Raw genomic sequence first — 24773 nt, forward strand, 5'->3', positions numbered from 1 at the left:
TGTCCTGTAATTTCACTGTGTGAGAGAGATAAATACTTAGAAGAACAGAAAGAAAAGAAAATATTTCAAGCTCTAAGTGATCAGTGCTGCGGAGCGTTTATACAAAGGGCTTTGGTCAGTCTGTACACAGTTTTCATAGTGTTGTAATTTTGGTGGACTCCAAAACACATATGTTTAAAATCGGCTCATTCTTATACAAGGTAATATTAATGAATATGAAGGTACTTATGCAGGAATAAGCATTACTGAAGCAAGCATACTTATGCTAAGGGAACTATGCCCATGCTAGGGGACTACGCTGCTGTTTCAGCATGTGTCATTTAAATGGTATAACGATTGTTTCTGTAAAAGCCCACTAGCATATAAGGGAAACTGACATTCTGAAGAAAATACCCTAAGTATTTTACCCTGAAATGTAATAAATGCATGCACTGCACTAGTGGAGATGTTTTACCTGGTATAAAAGCAAAAAGAGTTTTTACAAATACGGATGTATTGGCAGGGTCCCTTAATGCACGCAGCAGCAATGAGGATCGGTCGCCTGAGAATACTGGATCTTCAGTAGCTGTGGATAGCTTCCCAGAGGTGGACAAGTCTGTCTTGGTTGAAAGAATACTAAGGCTACAGAAGGCACATGCTCGAAAAAATGAAAAGATGGAGTTTATGGAGGATCACATTAAACAACTGGTGGAGGAAATCAGGAAAAAAACAAAGTATGTTCTGAGTTCTGTTCATGCAGTTTTTCAGTGTTGAGCTGATGCACTACACAAGTATTGTGGATTTTATGTAAAACAATTGCTTGTCTAAATGAAAATGTTTAAAACAATAAAAACATTGCAGTGACAGTAGATCTCAAAGGTAGGATTATTGTTGGGGTTTTTTCCCTCCTTATCTTTCCCCAGCAGTTACAGTAATTGCTGAGTTTTTTACTACTAAAATTTTTCAGGAGGAATAGCGTGGTGCAAGTGGTTTTTGGTAGCAAAATGGTGACCAGGTGGCTGATTTGAGGTGGACTGCTGCCACTGGCTAACAGAACAGTCCCTTCTCTTCATGTGCTTAAAAGAGTGCTGATTGTAATTGTTTGTTTTGGAAGGAGAATCTGCATAATTCCAGATGGTAGTCTGGCATGCGTATCAAACAACGTATCTGAGCCAAAGGTGGTTGGTATTTAACGTGTGAGACAAGATTCCACTTACGTGGAAGTCTCATCTTACAGGGTGATGTCTGGAACTTCAGTTAGGAGGGGAAGAAATTGTGGCATATACTTTCCTCTGGAAAGTACAGTCATCTGTTAAGTATAGCCCTCGCTTAACGAGCCTATACATTTATGCCCATCTGGTACCATTTCATAAAACATGATCACAGATTGTGAAGACTCTTGAGCAGAGGCTTTGTAATTTTTGTCTCATCTGTAGAAAGCTTAAGGTTCCTAGTCTGGAGTCTTTCAGCAAAGAAAAGTAGAGAGGCATTTTTTAAGTGCCTTTTTTGCTTCAGTAGCCATATTACTTTCCTAAAATACTTCTAAATAGGTAAACCTTGCACATCGTAGTGACTCAGCTTACCAGTATCTCCTTCAGCACTTGTGGTATCCCAGGTTTTCCTCTGACCTAGAAAATTGCAGGAGTTGATTTTTACTGCCTTTTCAGTAATACAGTACTGCTTGAAAATAAAATTACTCTTATGTCAGGAATCTGAAGTTACTTCAATGTCTGACTTTTCACTGTGTTGTAATGCTATAATGTTTTTAAAATTCCCCCCCCGCCAGAATTATTCAGAGTTACATTTTGCGGGAAGAAGCTGGAACACTATCATCAGAGGCCTCCGACTTCAACAAAGTACACTTGAGTAGACGGGGCGGGATTATGGCATCTCTGTATACATCTCATCCTGCAGATAGTGGTCTCACATTGGAACTCTCCTTAGAGATAAACAGGAAGCTGCAGGCTGTGTTAGAAGATACATTACTGAAAAATATTACATTGAAAGTGAGTAACTATGCCAGTTCTTCAGCTCGTTCTTGTGGTTCTGAGATACTGCCTTCAAAGAGATGCATGCTGTTAAAAGGAGGAGGCTTTTCAGAAGTCCGCTTGTTGCGAATCGGTGACGCTGATAGCATTGGGTTAATCAGAGTTCTGTAACATGATCCACACTGAACCTCTGTTCTGGGACCCTCATTGTATGCTGCACTAGTGGGCTGCTGCTTGAAATAAATTCTGGGCTGCATGTGCATTCAGTGGGGAATGGTGTTCCCATGCTCTCCCCCAGTCACGTGGAGCCAGGGGCATGGGCTCCACATGCCTGGCCCTGTACCAGTAGCTGGGTACCCTGTTGAGATACTGGGGCCGCATGTCTGCTGCAAGGGAAAGATGGCAGACTGGAAAACACTGTGTAGGCTGCCAGCTAGACTGCAGTGTCCTGCACAAGTCGGAGATCTCTTCCTGTAACTATCATTCCCCATGAATGCTACACTTTCTAGACAGCCTGTAGAATATTAGTAACTGCAAAAAAAGTTTTTTGCATCCTTTATTGAAATGAGTTTCGTTTCTACAACTCTGTCTAATAATTTGCACTTGTTGTGGATACTTGGTAGTATCAACCTGCTGACATAAACAGTAATTTTAACTTATTAGTGCATTTTGTGCTGATTGACTCATTTTCCCTGTATAACTTACCCTATCTTTTTTTTTCCCCTCCAAAGGAAAACCTTCAAACTCTAGGAACAGAAATAGAACGGCTTATTAAACACAAGCATGAACTGGAACAGAGAATAAAGCAGACGTAACTAAAACTTTTATGGAATAACCAACATGAAGATGCAAAAAAGGCAGGTGCTACAGACCACTGTTTTTTACATTTTTTTCCTGAAATCAGATTGCCTGCCAGCACAAGCATCTGGTATTTTGCATATAGAGGCTTACTCGTGTGAGAGATCTACAGGGTTTGGCATCAGCGTGGTTCTGTCTACACAATACCAGCCTGAGGTGTTGCTGAATTTTACTACACACTACATTTATCTAAAACTTATATTTGAAATGACATACAGATGCTTTGCAGTGCATACTATGTTTTGAGTGAGTTGCAGTGAGACTTGAATTACTGCACTGTATGATTAATCAGTCTCTTAATGATGGAGCTTGAAAAAATAAAACCAATTATGTCTTAGTTGCTGTTGAACATATCCAGTGTTACTGAGCTTTAAGGGCTTTCAGACGTTATTTCCTTTCTTGCATATTATTTCTGATACTTAGGTTGATTAAGCATTTTTGACATAGGTATGGAAAAATGCTTTGTCACAAAATCTTGGTTTTTAAGTGGTGGCCATGATATTGCATATTTTCTGCTTTAGGTTAACATCCAACTGGTCATTGTCATTGTTCAAAAGAAGTGAAACAACAGTAAAACTAAGGGATTAAGAAGCTTTCTGATTCAGTTATTGAGTATGTGTAATTGAAACAAATGTCAATTCAACAAATCCTGTAAACCCTTGATCTTTAGACATACAGATCTAAAGAAGTCTAGTATCAGATAGTTGGTTAAAAAAGTTCTCCAGCCTTCTCATAAATAACAGCATTTAAAAAGTAGGAGTTCTAGCTGCCCATTGTTACCTATGTACAGGTAGTCATTGTGATTGCATCTATTTTCAGATGATCAGAAAATCTGTTTTCAGAAACAAATGGAAGCAAACTAAGTTTTTTCATTAACTGTGGCTAGACCAGCCAGTGAAAGCAATGGTAAGAAAAGGGGAACATATCTAAATGGGATTTTAATCTGTTGGTTGGACTGTGAAAGTGGCACAGAAATCTGTGCGACTCCTTAATTTTACTGTTGTGAAGAATTAGTTGGTCAAAATGGCATGAACTGAGAACTGTTACTTAGTCCTTCAGTGGCTGAGAGGGTGATGGAGGAGAGTATCAAGGTGACAAGATTCTGGTTAGTCACAATGTCATGTTCACATTCTAATTTCAGGATAAGTAATTTACAGGATCTGAAATATCTATTCCAGCAGTAAATGCATAGATTTCTGTATTTATTATTGCCTTTTGACCAAAATGAATTGACCAGATCACAGTGTAAATATATACTTCAGGTTTTTATTAAATACTTGAACTTCCTATTATCATGAAAAAGATTCAATGTACATTTACAATAGCAATGCTTTAGCTATTTTAATCAGAAAGGATATTTGGGGGGGAGGGGAGGAGTCTATCTTACCGCAGGCGCTGTTTGCATCATACACAAAACAAGAGGCCTGAATCTGGCAGCACACAGGGGGATAATTTATCAAAGCCTCTAGGTGACTTAGGGATGTGTACTCCATTTTCAGGTGCCACTGAGTCACTTGAGCTTTGCAATGAACCAAATTGAGCAAAAGGGCCTGATTTGGTTTGAGTAGTTTGATTCAAGACAGTGAGACTTCCTCTTTACTTTAAAGATAGGCATCTCTGAAAGTCCTTGTGGGATCAAGACCTGATCTGTGGTTCAGAGAGCTTCAGGAGTCTTGGATGGCAGGTCCTTTCAGTGTCAAAGGATTAAGTATTTCTTTAGAAAGGCGGGGGGGTGGAAACAAATTATTTAAAACCTGACCAAGCATTGTAGAAACTGTGAGCCTTTAATCTGGGTGGGTTTTTATACATATATTTTTCTAATTCCTGAGAGCAATGGTTATCTGAAGTGTTAGGGAATTTGGACCAGTCCAGTCATGGGACTACCTCTGCTTTACTGTTAAGTGATGTGAAGAGGAAAATACCTGGCTCTGCTGAAACAGATTTGTCACCAGCTTCCAGGAAGTGAACAGGCAGTTGTTCATGACTGAACTAGACCGTCTGCTGAAAGAAAGTATTTGGAACAATCTGCATGTCAAAACATAGCTTAGCTCTTGTATGTTTGTGTTTTCATGCTTTAATGTACCAGATTTCTGGATATTTTCAGGCATTCAGCTGAATGACTCCAGTATTTTAGATACCATGTTAATATTGTAATCATTTAATGTATGTTCTCCAGGTGTACAATGTGAATGAAGGAGAGGCGTGGTGCAGATGGAATAAGTGCAATGACATTGTGGAAATTCTTACTTCTTTTTTGCATGGTTGTTTCTCCTTTTAAGTTATTTGAGAAACCTAGTTAGCTGTTCTCCTGCCCTGCTGGAAATCCTGCTTCCTCTCTGTAGCACTAGTAACTTTTCAGACTTTTTTTTTCCCTTGGTGATGGAGACAAAGCAGCCAAAATATCACATTGTTTATTGTGCATGGTATTTTCATGGACCAAAGTAATCTTCTACACATGTTAATTTAAACATACCTGGTAGAGATGGAAATTTCATTCTAGCTCACACATTGGCAAGCGACTCTCTATCCAGTACGCCCAGAATGTGATGAATACATGACAGGGTCAGCCAGCAACTTTTCTTGATGATGTTGCTCATTCCTGAGAGGCAGTGGTGTAGTAGCCATAAAAATGTTGCTGGCAAGCCACCTGCCTGTTGTTTCCATGGGGTAGATTGTCAGGAGTGTAGTACTGTTGGTGCACGTAAGAACACTTCTGTGAAAAGGTGTGTTTCTGTGGGGTGTTCGCACAGGTGAGCACCAGCTGGTGCAGAGGGGGTGCAAGGCTTGTGTAGCAATCGCATTTCACTTACCCTTGTTTTGGAAACTTCTTATGCTATGAACCTGAGTTTGAAAACTGTCCTCAGATAAACTGAATTTTAGAGAGAAACTGATAAACTAATTTTGACGGCAGCCTGGAGCAGTTAGCTACGTACCTATCATTGAAATTCACTGTCCATTTAGACATGTAATTGCCACAGGCTGCTTTTGAAGATTCCAAGCTTGTAGTTAGTTGTGTCCTATAGGCTTAAACTTCTGTTTCTTAAATACTCAGGGTGGTCTTTTAATTCAAACATTGCACATCCAGATGTTGTTAGAGGCCCTACAGGAAAGCTGCCTATGCTTTTCCACCCTCTGTAAAATCCAGCACTGTCATTGTCTAAAGCCAGACCCTCTGAACTGAAGAATACCATTTTATGCTATAGAAATCACTGGCTTTCTGCCACATAGACTTGTGCAATATTTTTAGTTTTAGTCTCCAGAAAACAGTGGAGATTGATTTGTTCCTCAGATATGTTCTTATCATCTTTGCTTGTTGCTGGCAACACCTGCACTATCTCTAGCTACTAAACCTGAAGCTACACTCGAAATAATTTTCATTACAGTATTTTGGTTCATAACTTTAAAAAAAAAAAAAATCAGATCTCTGGCTTCCACTGAATCGAGTGTAAGGCTGAGTGCCCGCATGCTGCAGAGACCCGAATTTAGGAAGGGGTTCAGAGAACAGGGCCTGTCCAAATGGGCCTTCACCCCTCCCGCTGTCAATGGGAACGACTGTGATGGTAAATATCAGCAGTAGGTGGCACTAGAAATCAGATTTGCTGTGTCTCCACAACGCCCTGAAACCTGTCGAAGGGCAGACGGCTGCGTTGCAGAGGGAGCTGGGTGGTACTTAGACCTTTTCCAAGATGGATGGGGGTTTCCTTCCCATTTTTGTGTTCTAACTGAAACTACGTTGAATCTTCCAATATATGTGTTGTCTGAATATACACAGAATGTCTATTGATTTAATTTTGTAGATACCTGTTTCTGTATAAAGTTTTTGAAGATAAACATTATGTATATATTGTACTTTGAAATGATAAAGATACAAATGTGTGAAAGTCTGGTTTGCGTCTGTGGTTTGTACCGTTGCTGATTTCCTGCTTCTCACTGGGGCCTGCGCTGGCCGTTCTCGGTGAAGGCCTGCGGTGGCGGCGGCAGGGAGCTCCATCTTGGGCGCTCGTCTTCAGCGAGCGGGAGCCTCCCCTTCTCGCAGCGCAGGAATGTCCTCGTGGTGCTTGTGAGCAAGTACTCTGGGCTAAAAGCAGCTTCATTGCCAGCAAACTGGTTTTGCCAGCATGGATGCCGGCAGGGCACCATAAAGGCCCCTTCTTGTTTCCCCTCAAGTGGCTATAGCTATATATAACTGTGTGACAGGGTCTGCGGCCAGAGGCGATGCTTGCCGCCAGCCTGTGCTTTTCTATTGCACCGTCTAAACAAGAGGTGGCAGCGCATCTTTGCCGCGTACCTCTGGTACTGCGGGTCAGTTTTAACAGCAAAGCCAGGGAAAATAGGGCTGCGCACCTTTCGTGCTGTACCTCATCTCTTGGAAATGGGCGAGACTTCCGTCCTAAGGACAGGTGATAGGTGTGCTGCAGTCAAGTGCTGCTGTGAGCTGTTGCCAATCCCAGTAAGTGGCCTTGATGCTGGAATCCTCTTCTCCCTTGTGTCACGTGAATTTGACAAACCTATAGTCCCAGTAGCAAGGGCTGGTTCCCTTGGCCATAGCTCCACATTTGGGATGCTATTTGCTGCTCTGCTTTATTGATTCCTTTGCAGAGACCTAATGTAGTTTGGTTTTTAGTCACGATATTGCTGTTTTAAAAAAAAAAAAAAAAAAAAAGTGGTGCTGTCAGATTGCTGGCTGTTCATTGTGCCTATGCTTGAATTAAAAATCTGGGAATCAGATCTGTATGGGTTGTCCTGCCCTTGCAACCTGATTGTAGGGAGACAAAAAAAGGGAAAAAAGAAGACCATGAAGGGGATACTTTATGGAGTTTATTCTAGTATCTCCCAGAGTGCCTTAAGTGAGGGAAGGAGGTGTCCTATTTTCTGTCGAAATTAATGCCAAACTACCACAAGCTTCCCAGGATCGGGGTGAGGGCTCCCAGTAAGTTTTCTAGTTACCATTATCTGTATTACCCTTTGCTGACTTGTTTTGCAGTTCACCATTTTTCTTCCAGCCTCTTCCACTGATAGCAGATACAGCTCTTGCTGACAGATGTGACCAAAAATCAAGATTCACTTGTGCTCCGCAAGTACTTAGCGCTGCTGTTTGGAAACAACAACCTGAAGCTAAACTTCTTCAAGTACTAATCTTGGCTTTGGTGTTATTTGCAAGTAGCCATTTGGTGACAACTTCTCACCCCCATTTTACAGATTGGTCTGTATTTCAGGCTGACACAGCACAACTACGTGTGCAGAGAAAGGGTTCTCACGGCACGTTGGTGTGAAGTGCTCAGTCCTGAAGCAGGCCAGTCGGATACTGGAGCTGTTGGGTAATAAATATATAACCCAAGGCTAGCAGTTTACTTGTCTGGCTGACTGTGAAAGAGGAGATTGGTGCTGCTGTTTTTCTCTCCCTCCCTGCTCTATTTTAAGGGTTTTTTTAATGGGGAGCTAGGGTGGGGTGTTTTTGTTGTTGCAGTTGTTTTTAGGCTATTTTTCATTAAACCACAGTGAGTCTGTGCCAGATTTTGCAAGATTTTTGCATGCATAAATGTAACTGTTGCAGTAGAAGAGTGCTGCTGAACAAGTTGTTCTCATCTAATGTGTATAAATATGCTGTTAGATGTGCGTGTTTGCTGTTCTGCTCCGGTGGATGCCCTATAGCTGGGAAGTCCTCCGGCCTTCAGGTTTTGCAGGGCTCTACCAAATGCAGCCGCCCACTGATCGCAGCAGGGCTGCTCTAACGCCTCAAGTGAAGTACCTTGCTGACTAGAAGGCTGAATCCATTCCGGTCTGAACATCTATGGGCTTCTTAAGCAGTTTCTATTTCAAAAAATAATCCCACATCTGTGGAATAAGGAAAAGCAGCAGATGAAAGCATGGAGAAGTCTGCAAGCTCTAACCAAAACGCTGGCATTTTACACGAGGTAGGTGAGCACAGTCGAGCAGCCGCAGCCGTTCCCCTCGGGGTGGCTGGTGGGTCCTTAAACGCTGCCCGGGGCCCTCCAACCTGCAGTTCTTCAGGAACTAGTGCTGCCTTCGAAGATGGAGGCGGCTTGAAGCAAGGTGCGAATGCAGGGCAATGGTTTTCAAGCTGTGGTCTGCAGCCTGACAGAAGGGTTTGTGAGGCTGCACTGTGAAAGCAGCTGGTTAAAAATACTCTGAAAATGATTAGATCTGAAGTTATTTTAACTCCAGTCAGTGCCTGCTACAGGGGAGAGGAAGAAGGTGAGAATCCCTTACATCAACACTGCGGGTAAAAACAGCATATGGCCAAGTTACGGGCTGAAAAAACAGGTCTAGCGCCGGTCCTCCTAAACCTGTTTTGTGGGTCTGCAAATTCCCTGCAAAGTTTGGCAAGTCCAAGAGGCTGAAAAACACTGACCTTGTGCTCAGGGCTGCATTCTGTCAGTGGTTTGTACTAATTGGCTGGTCTGGCTTCACCTTAGTAATTAGCTTTGTCAGAGAAATATTGATTAGATGGACTCTGGAAAATGTTTAAGGGCTTCACCCTTCCAGAGAAGGATATGGAAGGTACCTTCAGCCATAAGCTGAAGTGAGAAATCAGAACCAGGTGCTGTCAGCTTGTCATGGGCTTAAAGTGAGGAGTGACACAGGCTGCTGGCAACCGGGCTCATGCTGTGCTTTTCCCAGTCCCTTCACCTTCCCAGGTGTCTGATGTGGCCCCAGGGCTGCCAACCAGCGGGGTGGCCTGTGTAGGGGACAGGACTCCACTGCGGTGGGGATGGCGACAGGACTGTCCCGGGGTGAGGTTAGTGCCCACTGCTGTCCACCTGCTCCCAAGCCGTGTGGTTATTCAACTGTTTGAGCAGCTCCTGATGCACCGCAGGTCACTGCTCGGCCTTTTGAGGCAAAGCGAGGAGTATGTGTTTTCCCTGGCAATGCCACGTTGTGACCTACAACGCGTCGGAGGTGATCGCGCAGCTCCCACGTCCTCTGTGCTGCGGGGACAGAGCTCCTGGAGCGAGGCAGGATGGCTGGCAGCAAAACCCCTGCGTGGCTCCAGGTGAACCCTCCCCCAGCATCCACAGCCCCTTGTTTCGCTTGGCTTTAATCAGACATTTCTGGGCTCTAGAAAGATCCAGCTGGAGCCAAGCAGGCGTTTTCCATCAGCACGGACTGGCGGAGGAAAGCCTCCGCTTCGTAAACCAATCTGGTGAAGCGAGCAGCCATCGATCCGGGTATCTGTGATCCCGGATGCCATGCTTTGAAGCCCTTGTGGTTTTTCTCGGGCCGTGTAACCCCGATACCAAATGTATCAAGATGGGCTGCTGGGAGGGAATGACTACCATGCAGGCACTTCAAAAACATAGGTGTACCTCTAAACCAGGACCTGGCAAAACATGGGTTGGATCAAGTCACCTTTGCTCCTCAGGCAGGTGAAGCCCTTGAAAAAGAGATGTGACAGATTTGGCAGTACGCCTGTAGCACGAGGCTCGCAGATTACATTTTTTTTGTTACCTGAATTACGTCAAACCATTTCCCTCTCTCAGACTTTCCTTGCAATCTTCCAAGGCTGCTTGTTGACGGTGAAAGACCAGTCAACTATTTCAAACTGATTCGACCTTGCTTGGGTTGGTGACAGAGCCAAGACCTTGCTGGTAGTGGTCACCTTATAATGCCAAAGCCACTGCAGCATGTCTCATTAAAGACAATGTTTAGGCAACCACAAGCCACACTGAGGCACGGTGGCGGGTGAGCTCCCTCCCATCGTGCTGAAGGAGAGTGTGATTTAACTTTCCTTGGCTTTGGCCGTCGCTGAAACAATAGAAATTTCCCCAAAGGCCAGGGCACGCAAGCCAGCAGTGTTTCTCTAGAGAGCAATAAATGGAGGCACTTACGTTTAATTAATTGTGTATCAGAGCAAACACTGGAAAAAACCCAAACCAACCAGCCCTCCCAACCCAAAGAGCAGCGAGTTTACCACCGACTGCTGGGGGAGGTTTCTGCCAAGAAAGCAGCCTTGGATCAGGCAGCGAGGAAGCGAGGCCCTTCCAAAGGGTGACTCAGAGCGGCCTGGCAGGCTCCTGCGCTGGCACCCCGTCCCCACCGCGCTGCACCGGGGCATGGAGGAGCAGCTCCCGGCCGGGCACCGTCCTCTGTGCGGGTGCCTTGTGACTAGCGAGGAGCCCATCTCGGACACGGCTACTGGGACGTCAGCTGGGGTCCTGATCCCTCACATATATATATATATATATATATATAAAAAGATGAAGAATTTGTACATTTTCCAACATGAGATGGTTCCTTTGATTTTTCAGTGTTCTGACCACCAGGGACCCGATGCATGCAACAGCACGGGGACATTGAAGGACCTCCTGTCCCCTTACCAACCTGCTGGCTCATCAGCTAGGGCAAACCTTGGAGCAGGGACAAAGTCAGCCGGAGTAGTCAAAGCAGGACTGGAAAAGGAGCCAGTCTTCCCCGGAGAGAGACCAGACCTGGCTTTCTTAGCTGAGGCTGTGAAGATCTGCTCCTCGGGAAGCAGAAAACCCAGCTTGTGCTGTCAGGAAAGCGGAGCAGATTCTGTGATGAGCCTTTCGTTTGTGGGACTTTCCTACCTGCAATTTGCCCGTGAATTGAGGAATGGGGCTGGTCTGTGACACATTGGGGCTAGGCCTGAACAAAGACTTTATTTCTAAAAACATCATGCTTACAAAAAAAAAAAAAAGCCCTGGTTCAGTTTGGTTTTGTGCCCTTGATAGGTTTCAGAAGAAGGCAAGCTTGGGCTGGGCGCCATCAATTATGGTGTTGGAAAACAGGCCAGTCAAATGTGCACGAACAGCGAGGAGCAGCGGCGTGAGCAGCCCCTGCGTGTGCTTCCCCCTGCCCAGCGCTGCCTCGAGCGCAGCCCGTGCCGGCTGCTCCTCCGGCACCTGGGGCAGGGGGGGCTGCCTGTCCACCATGTGCAGAAAAGGCTTAAAATCAATGTACAGGGGAGAGGAAGGCGCTGGGAGCTGGCTAGCTGGTGAAAGGCTCAGAAATGGGGGCGGCGGGGAAGAAACTTTTCTTTTAGGAAGGCCATCCTGGCACAAGAGCAAACCCCACTTGCTTTTGGAGCACCACAGCCTCTCCTCTCCTCTGCAGAACAAACTCGGGGCGCTGCAAGCCCAGAGCCAGAGTGCAGCTGACAGCGTGATCTTAACTTCTCCTTGTGCAACCCCAGGGCATCCAAAACATGCAATTTTGGGCAGATATATATGAAAAAGAAATAGAAAAGTCTGGTGCTCTTTGCCAACATGGCACAGAAATGGCTTGCATGATTGTATTTGCTTTGGAGGTTCCTTTTGGGAAGCGTCTGCCTGCGCTGGGCTGTGTGTCGGCTCCCAGCCCCATCAATTTTCCCTTCCCCTCTTCCTTCTCTGTGCTTTTGGGAGTTCGCTGCCTGCACAGGAGCCAGAGACCTCACTCAGCTTTGAGATTACTCACACAGCATTTCCACCGAGGAGCGTGACACGACAGCAGCGCAGGGACCATCCCCTGAGCTAAACCTTGTGCTTCCAGCGCCGCTTTCTCACCGAGTAACCGCTGAGCTAATATTTTCCTGTTTCTTCCTAGATCTCGTGACAAGAAGTCATGAGGGCAGCATGCTGCTTGCATTTCTAGTTTGCTATGAGGTTCCTGGAGGCCTAGAGTTTGGTGAATTTGCCCTGTGTGGTGGGAAGTGTGGCACGTACTACACTTGGCCCCGGCTATCCTGGGAGCTGGCACTGGGCTTGATGGGGCTGGGTGCTGTGGCCGTGAGAGCTGGGAGCACCAGGGCAGAGAGCACAGAAATAGCAATATACGGGCAGGGGGAGAGAAAGGGAAGATGCAGGTTATAACTCAACGCCTTTATAGGATTTCTGATGGGTTTAAAGCAGAAAAAGATTGTTGTTGGGGAGCAGTTGCTTTGGTTTGTTTAATAAAAAGCACTGGCAAGAAATGTAATTGATAATACAAGAAAACAGACAGCTCTGTACTGGCAAACTATGCATGTCTGATTTGACTGTCAGCTCTTACAAGAAAGGGCAGATTGTGTTATACCAGTATCGGGGCTGAAAAAGGCGAGGATTTGAATGAATCCACCCAGAGCCCTGCACTAATGTTGTGGGGAGCTGGAGACACCTTAAAAGCAGAACTGCCAGGGGTAAGGAATGGGCTTTGCTGAACAGCCAAGGGAAAAATACAATCGTAAATCCGTTCTCTTGGGAAGGTGCACATCCAGAGAAGGACACGCAAAATGTGACAGCAGAGCTGTGGATGCAGTGATGAAAAACACTCAAAAGTACCTAGTTATCCTTCACAGTTCCTTTGAAATCCCTTTGCACGGCTGCTGACAAAGGTCTGGAAATTGTTAGTGCCAAGCATGTGCGTCTATCGTGCTGGATAATGCTGCATCATCATTTCCTGATGCTCATTTTCCTGTCCATACCCCTCTTGTCCCATGTGAAGGTTAGAGCAGAAGCACTTGGGGACCAGGAGCGTTGGGTTTTGCCTGTGCAGAACCAGCATAAATTGTTCCTGATCCTTGCCTGGATCTTCTAGGCACTGCTATCAAGAAGAAAACTTTAAAGATTTCATGTAGGATAAGGGCAACTTCAATACAAGATAAGTACTGACGTAAGAAAATTAAAGGGGAAGAGAAATTGCACTAGCCATTGCGAACAAGCAAGGAAAGAATTGCAAAGTAAGTCCTCTGCAGTTTGCATTTGCAGCGGCGAGCGCAAGGTGCATAAAAGGGGAAATGGAGTGTGCAGCTAGCAAGCGAACATGTCTGCAAAGATGCCCTAACTGCAGTGCCAAGAAAATCAAACCTCCAGCCAAGAAAAACACCATTAAAATGATGCAATGACATAATCTAAATGCTGCTAGTGGAATCTGAATTACACACAAAACAATCAAGAAGGAAAACCCTGACAACATTCGCTTGTGTAACAGGGAATGCTCACAACTGGCAGGCAAGAGAAGGACACGGCAGCAGACACAAGCAAAACCAGTGTTAGAAAAAGGGACTCGACCTTACCGAAAGCATCAGCGAGGCCTGTCCCTGAGAGGGTGATACTGAAATAAGCATGAAGACTGCATGCTCAGGTTTTTAAATTTTTAACTAATTAGTTTAAAATCCACCACACTTAAAAATCCCACTGGAACAGACCCACCTGGTGAGCAGAGGAAGCCAAGAAAGCTGCAGCTCAGCACCAGGCCCCTGCATCTTGCTCAAACAAAAAGCTGGATGAGAACGTGATTAGCTTTTTTTTTTTGAAAATAAGGAACAGGCTTCACCAAGGACTTTGAGCTCTCTGATCAAGAGAGGTCCTACCTGTAAGATAAGTACTGGTGGTTGCACTGCAGGTGGGAGACAGACGCAGGTTATGTTCTTTAGACTTCTGCTCCATGCCTTTTATAGACTATGAAAGTTTTGTGGTGCCAGCACTACTTATACTAGCAATGCAGTCAGGTTATGGAACTAGACATGAGAAAATGCAAATGTAGATCCACATAAAAATACAAACATCCCGGCTTAGACCCAACACTATATGTTGCTAACAAGCAGCTAACAAAAATGTCTTGATCAGGGAGTAAAAGGCAGTTTATTCACCCAGTACCCTTTATTAACAGGATGTGCCTCTGGGGTATCTGATGATGAGCAGCACTTATTATTCATGCTTCACAGCTTCATCTGTATTTTAGACTTTAATATAAGCAACATGATGCAACCCCTGATAAGCAGGAGAGGGGAAAATGCATGCACAATACAAGTTGTTCCCGTGAAAATCTCAGTTCCTCTTAATGCAGAGACAACCTACAGGACGCAGTGTTGCTAGGGCTCAAATACAAACATCCTATTCAGTGAGCACCCCCTCAAATTGGGAAGGAGAGATCACCTGGTGTTTTTAAACACACCCTCAGGTACCATGTCCTCAGGAATGCCTGGATGGCCATCGGCCTCACCCTGGGACTGGGAGAGCGGGATGCAGCTGCAGGCTCATTTGAGGCTGTTTGTGGTGGACCCCAGGCTGGGCTCACAGCGCTGCCCTCGCCCCATGCGCAGCCAGCCACTCAACCGGGAGGCTCTTGGCAAAGACCTTTCATGTGAGCCTCCAGGCAGGCTCAAACCCACAGACAAGTCACTTCACACCCGCTAAAATGCCTCTTTGCCTGCAGCTTTGGGACCTACGGGTCTGCAGGCGAGAAGGGAGAAGTAGCACCCAGAGTTGTCAGGCTACAGAAAGTACTCAAGAACAAAAGATTAATTTTAATGTCCCAGCTTCGAGCAAGCTTGGCCATTAGCTTCAGGAAGTCTTCATCGTTTATGCAGAGGAGGAAGCAGATGGAAATCACAGAATTAATTTGATCTGAAGAGATTGTGTTCTGGAAAAACACACGTGTCAGGCCCCATTACTCAAGGTTGCAGGCGCAGGGACAGGATAAGCCACGTGCGGCGTGCAAGTGTGAGCACGCTGCATGCCGATCGTCAGCATCAGCTGAGCTGCATGTTTCCTCAAGCGAAAGGCCCAGGTCAGCTTTGCACGGGTTGTGGTGTGCCCCAGCTGGGTGGGCTGGTGGCGGGCAGGGAGCTGAGCAGACCACACGTGTGAGCTCGGCAGCTTGCGCTGTGTTTAGCATCACGGGTAGCAACGCAAGCCTTGCTTCTCGCTTCTTTCCATTGCACAGTGAGAGCAAAACCACGAGGTGACAGCTATGGTGACAACTATAACCACCTGACATGGAGCTGGGGCTTTGCAGTGCTCTGGGTTTTGTGCAGAGGTTGGCGGAGGTTGCAGCAGGCCATTCTGTGTTCCCCTCGTTCTGCAACTGCTGTCAAAAACATTGAGTTCAAGGATCATTTATTTTGAGCTCCGTTCCCCACGCTGCAGACACTGACCGTGGTGGCTTTATAAGGGGATGTATCCAGTCCCTTTGGCTAAATTTGCTTGTGGGTCCTTGCAGCCAGAAATTTCACCTGGTCTTATAGCTCACACTAAGAATGTTTGCAAAGGCAAACGCAGTGCAGCAGAGACACCGGAGAGAGCTGCAACCTACCTACCATGGCCAATAGACTCTGCATTCGAGGCTGCCACCAAGTTGGCAGCTAAAACTACTCTTGATATGCACTCACTCCTCCTATAGATGATATTGATGGCTTGGTAGAGAAAGAGTTCATTTGAACTTCCTCATCTCTCCAAAAGTAAGACACCATGTTTTGTTGTGTGACAAGCAGACCCAGCACCTCTCCGCGATGCCTTGGGGTCATCTCTGCACACTGCCTCAGCCATGCCGCAGTGCAAACCCAGGGCAGGGTTTGACTTTTGTTCTCAGTGCAGAGGAACCCAGCAGCAGCAGCTTTTGGGAAGTCAGAGCCAAGAGATTGGTCTAAAGGGGGCTGAGGACACGTGTCTCACCATGGTTTCAATGATACTGAGAAGACAGGCCAGTGACCAAGTATCAAACTAGGTCAGGGAAGGAGGTTAGATTTCCCCTTGCAAAATGGGAAAACGTTCCAGACTGCGAAGTCTTGCAGACCGCAGCAGGGTCAAATGCAGAAGTATTCCTCGCAGTCTGGCACCACAGTGTGCCCGAGCAGTGCCGTGTTTCTACATGGACTCTCAGCTCAACTCAACTCCAAGGCCCAATACTCTGTTGCACATGCAATGGAGCCACAGACTTCAGAACAAAGCTAAACACAACGCACATATTTACCACCCTTGTGCTCTGAGTGAGTATGAATAGGCTATGCGTTAATTCACATGGTCATGCTGATAGGCTTGTAACACGGTTTGGGTCATGGCCAAACTGTTGGGCAGTTGTAACTCAGTCTTACATTCTAGTTCTCCCTTTCCTGAGTGCCTGCCTTAGTCCATAGCTGCCAGCCCTCCAGCAAGAAGGGGTGTTGCTGCGAGTCTGAGATATGTTAGACAAAGGAAACGGGAAGAAACTTCCTTGGTTTACCCACAAGGCTGGTTCCACCTGGCAAACTCACATTATTTGAAGTGCCACCTCTGCGCTGGCATGGGCAGAGGAAGGGGAAATGGTGCTTTTCACCAGGAAGGGCATCCAGACCAGGGCTGAGGCCACCCTTTCTCTTCTCACCCCAGGCTGTGGTCCCGCAAGTGTTCAGTGTATTGCACCCAGCTAATGTGTGACGGGGTGATGGGGGCTCAGAGAAGGGCAGCACCAAGAAGCTCGAATACCTTCTCCCATTTGGCATGGTTCAGAGCATGGTGCAGGGTGCAACGGGGGTTAGCGAGCACAGGCAGCCTCTCAAGCTTCTCTAACCTGAGCACCTACCTCTCTCTCAAAGCAGAAGCATTTTGTAAAATGCGGCCACTACTTGAAGTGACCCCACAGGCACTTTCAGAGAGTCGTCATCACAGTCTTGAAGTGGTTGAACAGTTATTGGAACAAGTGCATGATAAAAGCCTTCCCCCGCCCCCCCCCCCCCCCAGCACCACTCTTGGATCCCATGATTTCTTGTTTAAAATGATTCAGCAGTAGACTCTCAGATAGTCTCCGTCTGGTTAAAAATAGTTGCTTGCCTCATATGGCTTTAGCATGGTACTGTCAACTGTAAAATGTTCCACCTTCCAAAAAAGTAGAGTGAAAAATGAAAGTGAGCTTTCACACATCATTACTCTCCACAGTTAGACCTCCAGAGCTCATTCCAAACCCATCAAAGGAGGAGAGGCAAGCTGGGAGGGCGGGCAAGCGAGATGCTCGTGTTACTGCCTGGTGCCCTGCGGGTCCTTGTGAAGCTTTCCCCCTACACAAAAGCAACCAGGCTGATGGTTCAGTCATTTCCCAAACCAAAACACTAGCTTATTTTCGAGAAACATTTATTTGTTGGATTCCTGGAATGTAAAAAGAGCTTAGTCATCGCAGCTGGATGTCTCCTGATGTCAGTTCAGGGAAAACGCTCCAGCAGGGAACCAGTATAGCCCAGTTAGCTGTGACACGTTCCACAGCACTGGGGCAGGAGAGCATGAGCCCAAAAGCCCATCAGCCATCTCACAGCTCTTGCTCTCTGTAGGCATGCAGATCAGTGGTGGGCTTGCACAGTGTGACTGGTTGGCCTGAACTGCGTGTGTTTTGGGGAAAAAAAGGGTGATTTGGTTGCAGTAGTGGACAAATGGTGCAGATGGGTTATTTCACTTGGCTCTGTATCGCTTGAAGCTTGAATGTGTTTGCATTCACGCCCAGCTGCTGGAGGGTGTGCGGTGGGACGCCTCTGCCACAGAGGTGTCGCAGGGTGCTGGTAGTGAGGCACACAGAGTGATATATGGAAAGTGCTTCAGGTCCAGCCTACCAGAGACAGATGGTGCTTCTGCAGTGCCTGCAGCCAGCTCCTGATGTTCCTGCCTGAAGAGAGGAGCATGGCACAGAGGGAACGACTGAGCTACAGTTTTCCCCACGGCCCCAGGTCAGAGGAAAGAGCCACTTGCAGCGAGCAGCTGAAGCATTCATCGTGGCTTCTCCCATTTGATGAGCAGCAAACAGCCTTGGTCATGTTCACCTGTTCCTAGCACCAAAGAACTTCGGAGAAGCCAGAGGAGATGCAGAAGTATCTGTCGCTTTTCATTGAGCACTTCACAGCATCAGAAGCTGGCTTTAGAGGCTGTATGACAAATTGCTGGTTAATACCCACATTAGTTCATTTTTTCCCTAAGAATTGCATTTGTTGTGCATGCTGAGCGATCCTCTGCTCTCTTCCTCAAGGTGGTATGCTAAATCCTGCTCCCTGGGCCATGGCAATCAGCTATTGTTGGAATACGATCAAGCTGCAGATGGCAGCTGTGGGAACCACAGGAGCTCTGCATTGCTGAGCACCACAGTCAAATCCTGGCAGCATCAGTGGGGCAGTACTGGACCACAGAGTCAGACCTCCCTCAAAGACCTAACCAAGTTGAGTGCTGCAGCCTGCCCGTGGGGTGCTCTCAGCACCCATCTCTGCCCCCAGGCATCACTCCTTGGCACTGCTGCTGTATTTATGAGGTCCTGAAGCCTGCCTGTCACACCACTGTACCACCACATATTGACAACTCCCTCGTGAGCATTTGCTCTGGGTCACTCTTGACAAGACATGGGATGAGCCTAGAAATTAATTACTGCTACAGAGAAACGAGTGCTTTGAAGGAGTGCAGAAAGAGTCCAAATTTTCTAGCTTCGGATGCCTACTTGTGTGCCAGACCCCAGGAAATAGCTGTGTTTATGGGAAGGGACATTTTCACAGGCCAACAATTTTAATGTGCACCAGGACTCATGCAATTTATCTTTCCATTTTAAATATTCTGTATTTTTTATGATAAAGTTTGAAGTGTGGCTTTTGTGCATGAATGATACAGTTTCCATAATATTTTTTCATATGCAGAGACATTTTGTTTTGATCTCATGCAGCATTACTCAACTCCTATTTGAAGCCACTGGAGTCCTTCCAGTGACCTTCCCAGAGCCTGGCTAACTGGGCAGCCGAGGCCTTATGCATTGTAGGTGCGAGCTAGCACGACCTGCTGAGGCTCAGGGCAGCTTGAAAGAGTAGGTCAATCAAAAAAAGCCTAGATCAGGAAATTACACTGACAGCATTCAGCGTGCTCGGTGCAAAAACAAAGTCTCTGCCCCAGATATGTACGTGCTGCAGCACCGTGAGCCCCCCTGGACATGTTGGCAGCAGTGGGTGTTCAACCCTGCAAGACCCCCAAAGCTTGCCCACCCAAAGCAGGTACCAAGTCCCTTAATGTCAAGGCTGCAGGAGTCAGGGTGAGCTACAGGACTCATTTGGCCGAGCACCTTTGAGCTCCTTGGGTGGGACAAACATGACCCTGGGTTGCCTAGATTACACAGGCCAGGTCCTGCACCCTCACAAAAGCAGTAGCCCCGTGGACCCAACTTGCCTGCTCGGGAGTGCTGCCTGCACAATGATGCACAATTGCACGACAGAGCTGGGTTCACGCTGTAGCACCACTTCCCATGAAGACCCCTAAGCATGCATGGGTGCTCCCCACGAAGTCCCCCACGATCCCCCCACACCAGGGTGGGATCCCATGCAAATTCAGGCAGGTGCCCATCCAGTATGCATGAATTTTTTTTTCCGCCCTCTTAAGAACTGTTGGAAGAGTCATTTCTTTTTTTGGTAGGAACAAGTTTCAATGGGGAAATACCGGGTTCCCCAATTCAGCGAAACTCTGGCAATTTGCCTTAGAAAGGTGCCCCTGTTCTGCAGGGCCAGCAAGGAAGAGAGCACACCCAGACTCTGTAAAACACACATCAGACCCCAAACAAGCAACAACAGGTCAGGCCCACAAAACTACTCATTGAACATCCTCACTGTTACACAGCTTCTTCGCATCGCAATAGCTCTGTTAGTGGTGAAGAGCTAGCGAGAGGCGTTTGTGCCATGATGCTCAGCACGCAGCATTTCTGCGGTTGCCCATAAAGCCATCGGTACCATCAGTAAAGGGCATCGTGGAGAGGTTCAGAGCAGGGAGTTGATGAGAAAGGTCCAGCAGGTGGTAGCCTCTGCCTGGCTCTGCTGCCAGCTCTGGCAGGGACCAGGGACTGTTCTGCAGGACGCAGGGCTGCAGCCCGTGTCCACATGAGCGGCTCCTCCGCGGCTGCGCCTGCTAAGGAAATGGCACATGATTTGGAAATTAAGCAAAATATGTTGTGTTTATGAAACAACTCCTAAGAGTTTTAAAAAGGGACTAGCGGTGTTTGCACACAAGCTGGATGGACTCTAACATGGTGCATGCTCTGTTGTGTCAACTCCCGCACCTGCATAAGATATTTTTAAAAATCCCCATGAAATGAGGGAGCCAAACAACTGGGTCTTATCAGCCCCATCTTGGTGCTTTCACTAGAGCCACACTGAGCATTTCTGCTAGCGGAGCTGCAGGATGCTATGGAAAATCTTCTCTCTGAAAAGCCTCTGTTCATGTCGGAAGTTAAGGCTGGTGAAAAGCAGGGAGTGGAGCTGTGAGGGAGCTGGTGTCAGGGCAGCGTGGGTGCAGAGCCCTGCTCCCGGGGCTGATGGAGTGCTCCCCGGGGAGCGGGGAGACCTTGGAGGCAGTCCAAGCCTTGCAGCGCTGCAGCCCGCTGCAGGAAGGGGAGGGCAGCAGCCTCGATCCCCTCTCAACCAAGGAGGAGACTTGGCCAAAGAAGAATGAAGTTGCATGAAGCATTTTCTTGTGCTTTCCCAAACTACCAGAATTACCAAATGTGCTTTTCACTCTGTGTTGGTTTTCTACGCCAGAAAGTTTCTGGGCCCCTTCTTAGCAACACGGGTTCTCCTTTCTCTCATATCACTTGCAGAAGGTCCTGCCTGGACCATCTTTGCTTGTAGGATGACACCAGAATTCAGTCCATAAAAGGTTATTGACCTGGGAAGAGAGAGTTTCTAGAATTTAAGGGCTGGGCAACTTCTTGGAAACTGCCTTATCAGCACAGCTACAAGCTGGAGCTTTAACAACCCTTCCTGAGCTGCACGTCTCTAGTTCCTATTCCTGCAGTTTGGTATTTGTCTCTGTACACGTACGCTTATTTTGCAATTTGTTATTTAACACAGCTTTGGGCCAAGACTGCCACAAAATTGTGAAGCGAAGCTCAATTGCTTTGCTGTTACTGAAATTTGGTGTCAGCTAAGTCCCGAAGCAAACCAGTAAAGGGGAGCAGGCGTCTGTGCATAGACACTACGTAAAGGCTGGTGCCACGAACGTCACATGTCCTCCTTCGCTGGTGCAGAAGGGAATTGTCGGGAGTGGGGGGGTGTCAGGGGTTGTTAGCAGCAGAACCAAAAGGTGGTAAAACAGGAACAGAGAGGCACTGACTTTGCAGAGCAAGGAGTGTCACCAGGGCACATCCTGGTCTCTAGGAGCGGTGGAGGAGGACTGAGAGGGAATGGATGAGTGCAGCACTCCAGGGATTTAAAACAAAACCTGCTGATACATTAAAGTCTGCTGGAAGCATGAGCCCGTGCTTACACAGGGACAGACTTTCTCCGAAGTTTCACAGGGAGGGGCTGGTTCACTGTAAACCCCGGGGGGGTCTGCAGTGCCTCGAGCCTTCCCCACCAGAGCAGACCTGGCAGCCCAGCTGGAGCTGCTGCCCCTCATCCTCCCTCCACCAGTGCCTTGGCCCAGCCCAGCTTTCGGGGCGATGCCACTAGCTGCTGCACGGCTGGGCAGTCTCCATCCCACTTGCAGCTGGGGGGCTGGGGGAGGCATCTTTCCAGGGGAGCTGTAGAGAGCACAGGCTTGGGACATGGTGCAGACCTGAGCAAGGACCACTGCAAGGAGCCGGCCAGCAAAGCCCTTGGGTGCCGACGGGCCACCCGCTCACCCGCTGCCCTTGCCGGGGCAGGCTGCAAAGTCAGTGTCTGCCTAGGAAACGAATGTCCACAGAGCCACGGACACACAGCACCAGTAACTTCACCTCCTGAATCGCTGCTCTGACAATCCTGTTTGTTCAGTCTTAGTGACTGAAGCAAACCATAACCAAGAAAAACAGCAGGATTATCCTCCATCACCTGTTCCCACTGAATGGATTATCATAGCTGGCCACGCCGGATGATGTCTTCTAGGTAATGCCATGAAAGCAGCGACATGGCAACTCACCAGAAGAAGACCTCCCTCCCCTTCTGGATGCCCCTTTCCCAATTATTTTCAGCACAGCAGCCAGAGGCTCCTCACAGATGGAGGCCAGTCCATGTGGATACAAGCATCAGCATTTGCACGTCTGCAGCACACAGACTTGCTCTCCAAATAGCATCATCTCTTGGTTGACTGTCTAATGGGGAGGCAGTGTGAGAACTATGGGCTGCATGCTGCAGGGCTCAGAAGATAGACAGCAGCTTTAAAGCACTTCAGAACAAGTTGTTTTTCCTGCTCATCGTTCCTTGTGCTTTTGCTGTTCAAGCAGAGCATCTGCCCACCTCACCTCACAACATATAAGGGCTCTGTTGTGCTGCATTTGCATCCACAATACAACGGTAGCTGATGTAAGAGCTATTTTACTGCAGAATGAAAATATCTGATTGCAGAAAAAGCAGTCTTCCTCAGAGCTGTTTACATGGGAAAGCAGGAAAACCAGAGAAGGTCCAGAGAAATTTTGGAGCAGCTTAGCAATGGATGGGTAATTCAGGCAACAGGAATGGAACCCTGCTGTAGATGGAAGACTTCTGTTTAACCTCACCTTCCAGACAAGAAATCTGTCCCAGTGTGCCCTCTTGGCTTTCTTTCAGGATTGCCTTGAATATCAAGGTTTGCTCAATTGCCATGAAGTTGCCACCAGGCTTTGCAGCAGCGCCCCGAGGGCTGGTTCTGCCATCAGTCTTCAGGCCTGAGAAAGAGCCTTTGGAAGAGAGGAGGGATGCTCTGGAGGGAGGAGGCGGCCACCATCTTTACACGGGTGGGCAGGATTTAAGGGAGGGAGCTGGAGTGTAAAAGAAGTCCTGTGTGCCACTGGAGCCCCAGAGGTGTCCTGTCCCTCTGGTCCTGGGCCATTGCACGGAATTCCCTGAAGCAATGCTAACGTACTGCTGTCATCATGCTGCAGCCGCGTCACACAGGCCTGGGAGCTTGGGCTGCAACCAGGCACATTTGCTCCCATTGCGCCAGCACCAGATCAAGTGTCCTGAGCCCCTTCAAGGCAGGATATCTCCCAGTGGTGGTAACTTTTAGTGCCCCATGGAGCTGCAAGGAAGGCATTAAGTCCCTGAATGGTGCAGAGGGTTGCTGCAATGGCCCCAAGCCCTCCAGGACACGAGCTAACTCCTCTCTCCATCATTCTTCTCAAGAGCATCCTCCCATCCCTCAAGCAGGGGTCTTGGTGAATGAATTACTGTAGTCACAGATGTTTTCTCTATAATGGAATGTAACACTAAACTAAACACTGGAACATGGAGACAAACAAACCAAAAAAATCAGGGGAATAATCCTTAGCTTGTAATGAATTTTGCAAAACATTGTCAAAATTAGGTTTTATTGGAACAAAAATGTATTTATCATATCCATCAACACTGAAAAATTATGTTTAAATTAAAACTTTATTTTAAAACCTGATGATAACACAGAAGTGGCATAATATTTATAACTAGCTTATCATACATCACAGTATAAAAAGTAAATTTATCCTCTTGCTATTGAGTCAAATTCATTGTTATATACGTGATGGAAAAGTTTTACCCTTCCCACTGTCAAAACAGAGAAAAAAATTAAAACCATGGGGAGAAGAGCAGCAACAGCCCATGGGTCAGATTCTCCTGTGAAAAGGACCATAGGAAAATGCTCCCCATTGGAAAAGGCCACCCCAGTGCTTAAGCTCGTCTAGATCCAGGCCGAGATCAGGCGGTACCAAGCAGCAGAGGCCTCTGATCTGCGCTGTTGTGCCCAGGATTTCAACCTCTGATGTGCTTAAAATCTGTTCTCAAGCCCTGAGCCAGCCAGGCCCCCATTTTAACTCAGTTCCACTGTGGATGGGTGGCTCTTTCCGAAGTCTTCACCCTGTTGTTTTTGGCCACAACTTTGACAGGATGGCAGGACTGCAGACAACTTCTTGTGCCAGCTCAGCTTCAAAGCAAGAAATGTCCCATGGCCCCGATACCAAGTACAACACTCCGCAAAGGCTCTTCTGACAAGGCTGAATAACGCATTGTATAAATTGGGCATAAGACTAACTATGCAACTGTTTTACCCGGCCAGGAACCTCCGTGGGGCCGATGATGCTAGTGCCCCTCCCGCGGGCTTGCCATGCTCCTGGTGCATCCCAGTGGCTCAGGTCCCGTGCTCAGCTACCAAGGGGTAGAGCCCACCTGGGTTTTTAGGGGTGCTCTCTGAGATCTCAAGCAGCCTGACTGCAGTGGTGAGGATGTCTCTGCCAGAGGGGACCAGTGGCTGTCAGGTGGCCAGGGCTGACATCCCCTCCTCCCCAGCCTAACCGCTGGGATTTAAGAGACCTCTTACAAAACCT

At 47.3% G+C, this 24773-nt stretch overlaps 1 protein-coding gene across 4 annotated transcripts in view; it reads left to right on the forward strand.

Moving 5' to 3' along the window:
* The window catches only part of CCDC186 (coiled-coil domain containing 186), a 40542-nt gene extending 33845 nt beyond the window's left edge, over positions 1-6697 (forward strand). For all 4 annotated transcript variants that reach the window (XM_075717597.1, XM_075717596.1, XM_075717598.1 and 1 more), the window contains exons 14-16: positions 503-713; positions 1766-1985; positions 2699-6697. In XM_075717597.1, coding sequence (XP_075573712.1) covers positions 503-713; positions 1766-1985; positions 2699-2782 — 515 coding nt within the window. In that variant the 3' untranslated portion in view covers positions 2783-6697. The remainder of the gene's footprint in view (positions 1-502; positions 714-1765; positions 1986-2698) is intronic.
* The last annotated feature ends 18076 nt before the right edge of the window (positions 6698-24773 follow it).

Source organism: Pelecanus crispus, chromosome 10, assembly GCF_030463565.1.
Source record: "Pelecanus crispus isolate bPelCri1 chromosome 10, bPelCri1.pri, whole genome shotgun sequence".
In the NCBI taxonomy this organism is placed as follows: Eukaryota; Metazoa; Chordata; class Aves; order Pelecaniformes; family Pelecanidae; genus Pelecanus; species Pelecanus crispus.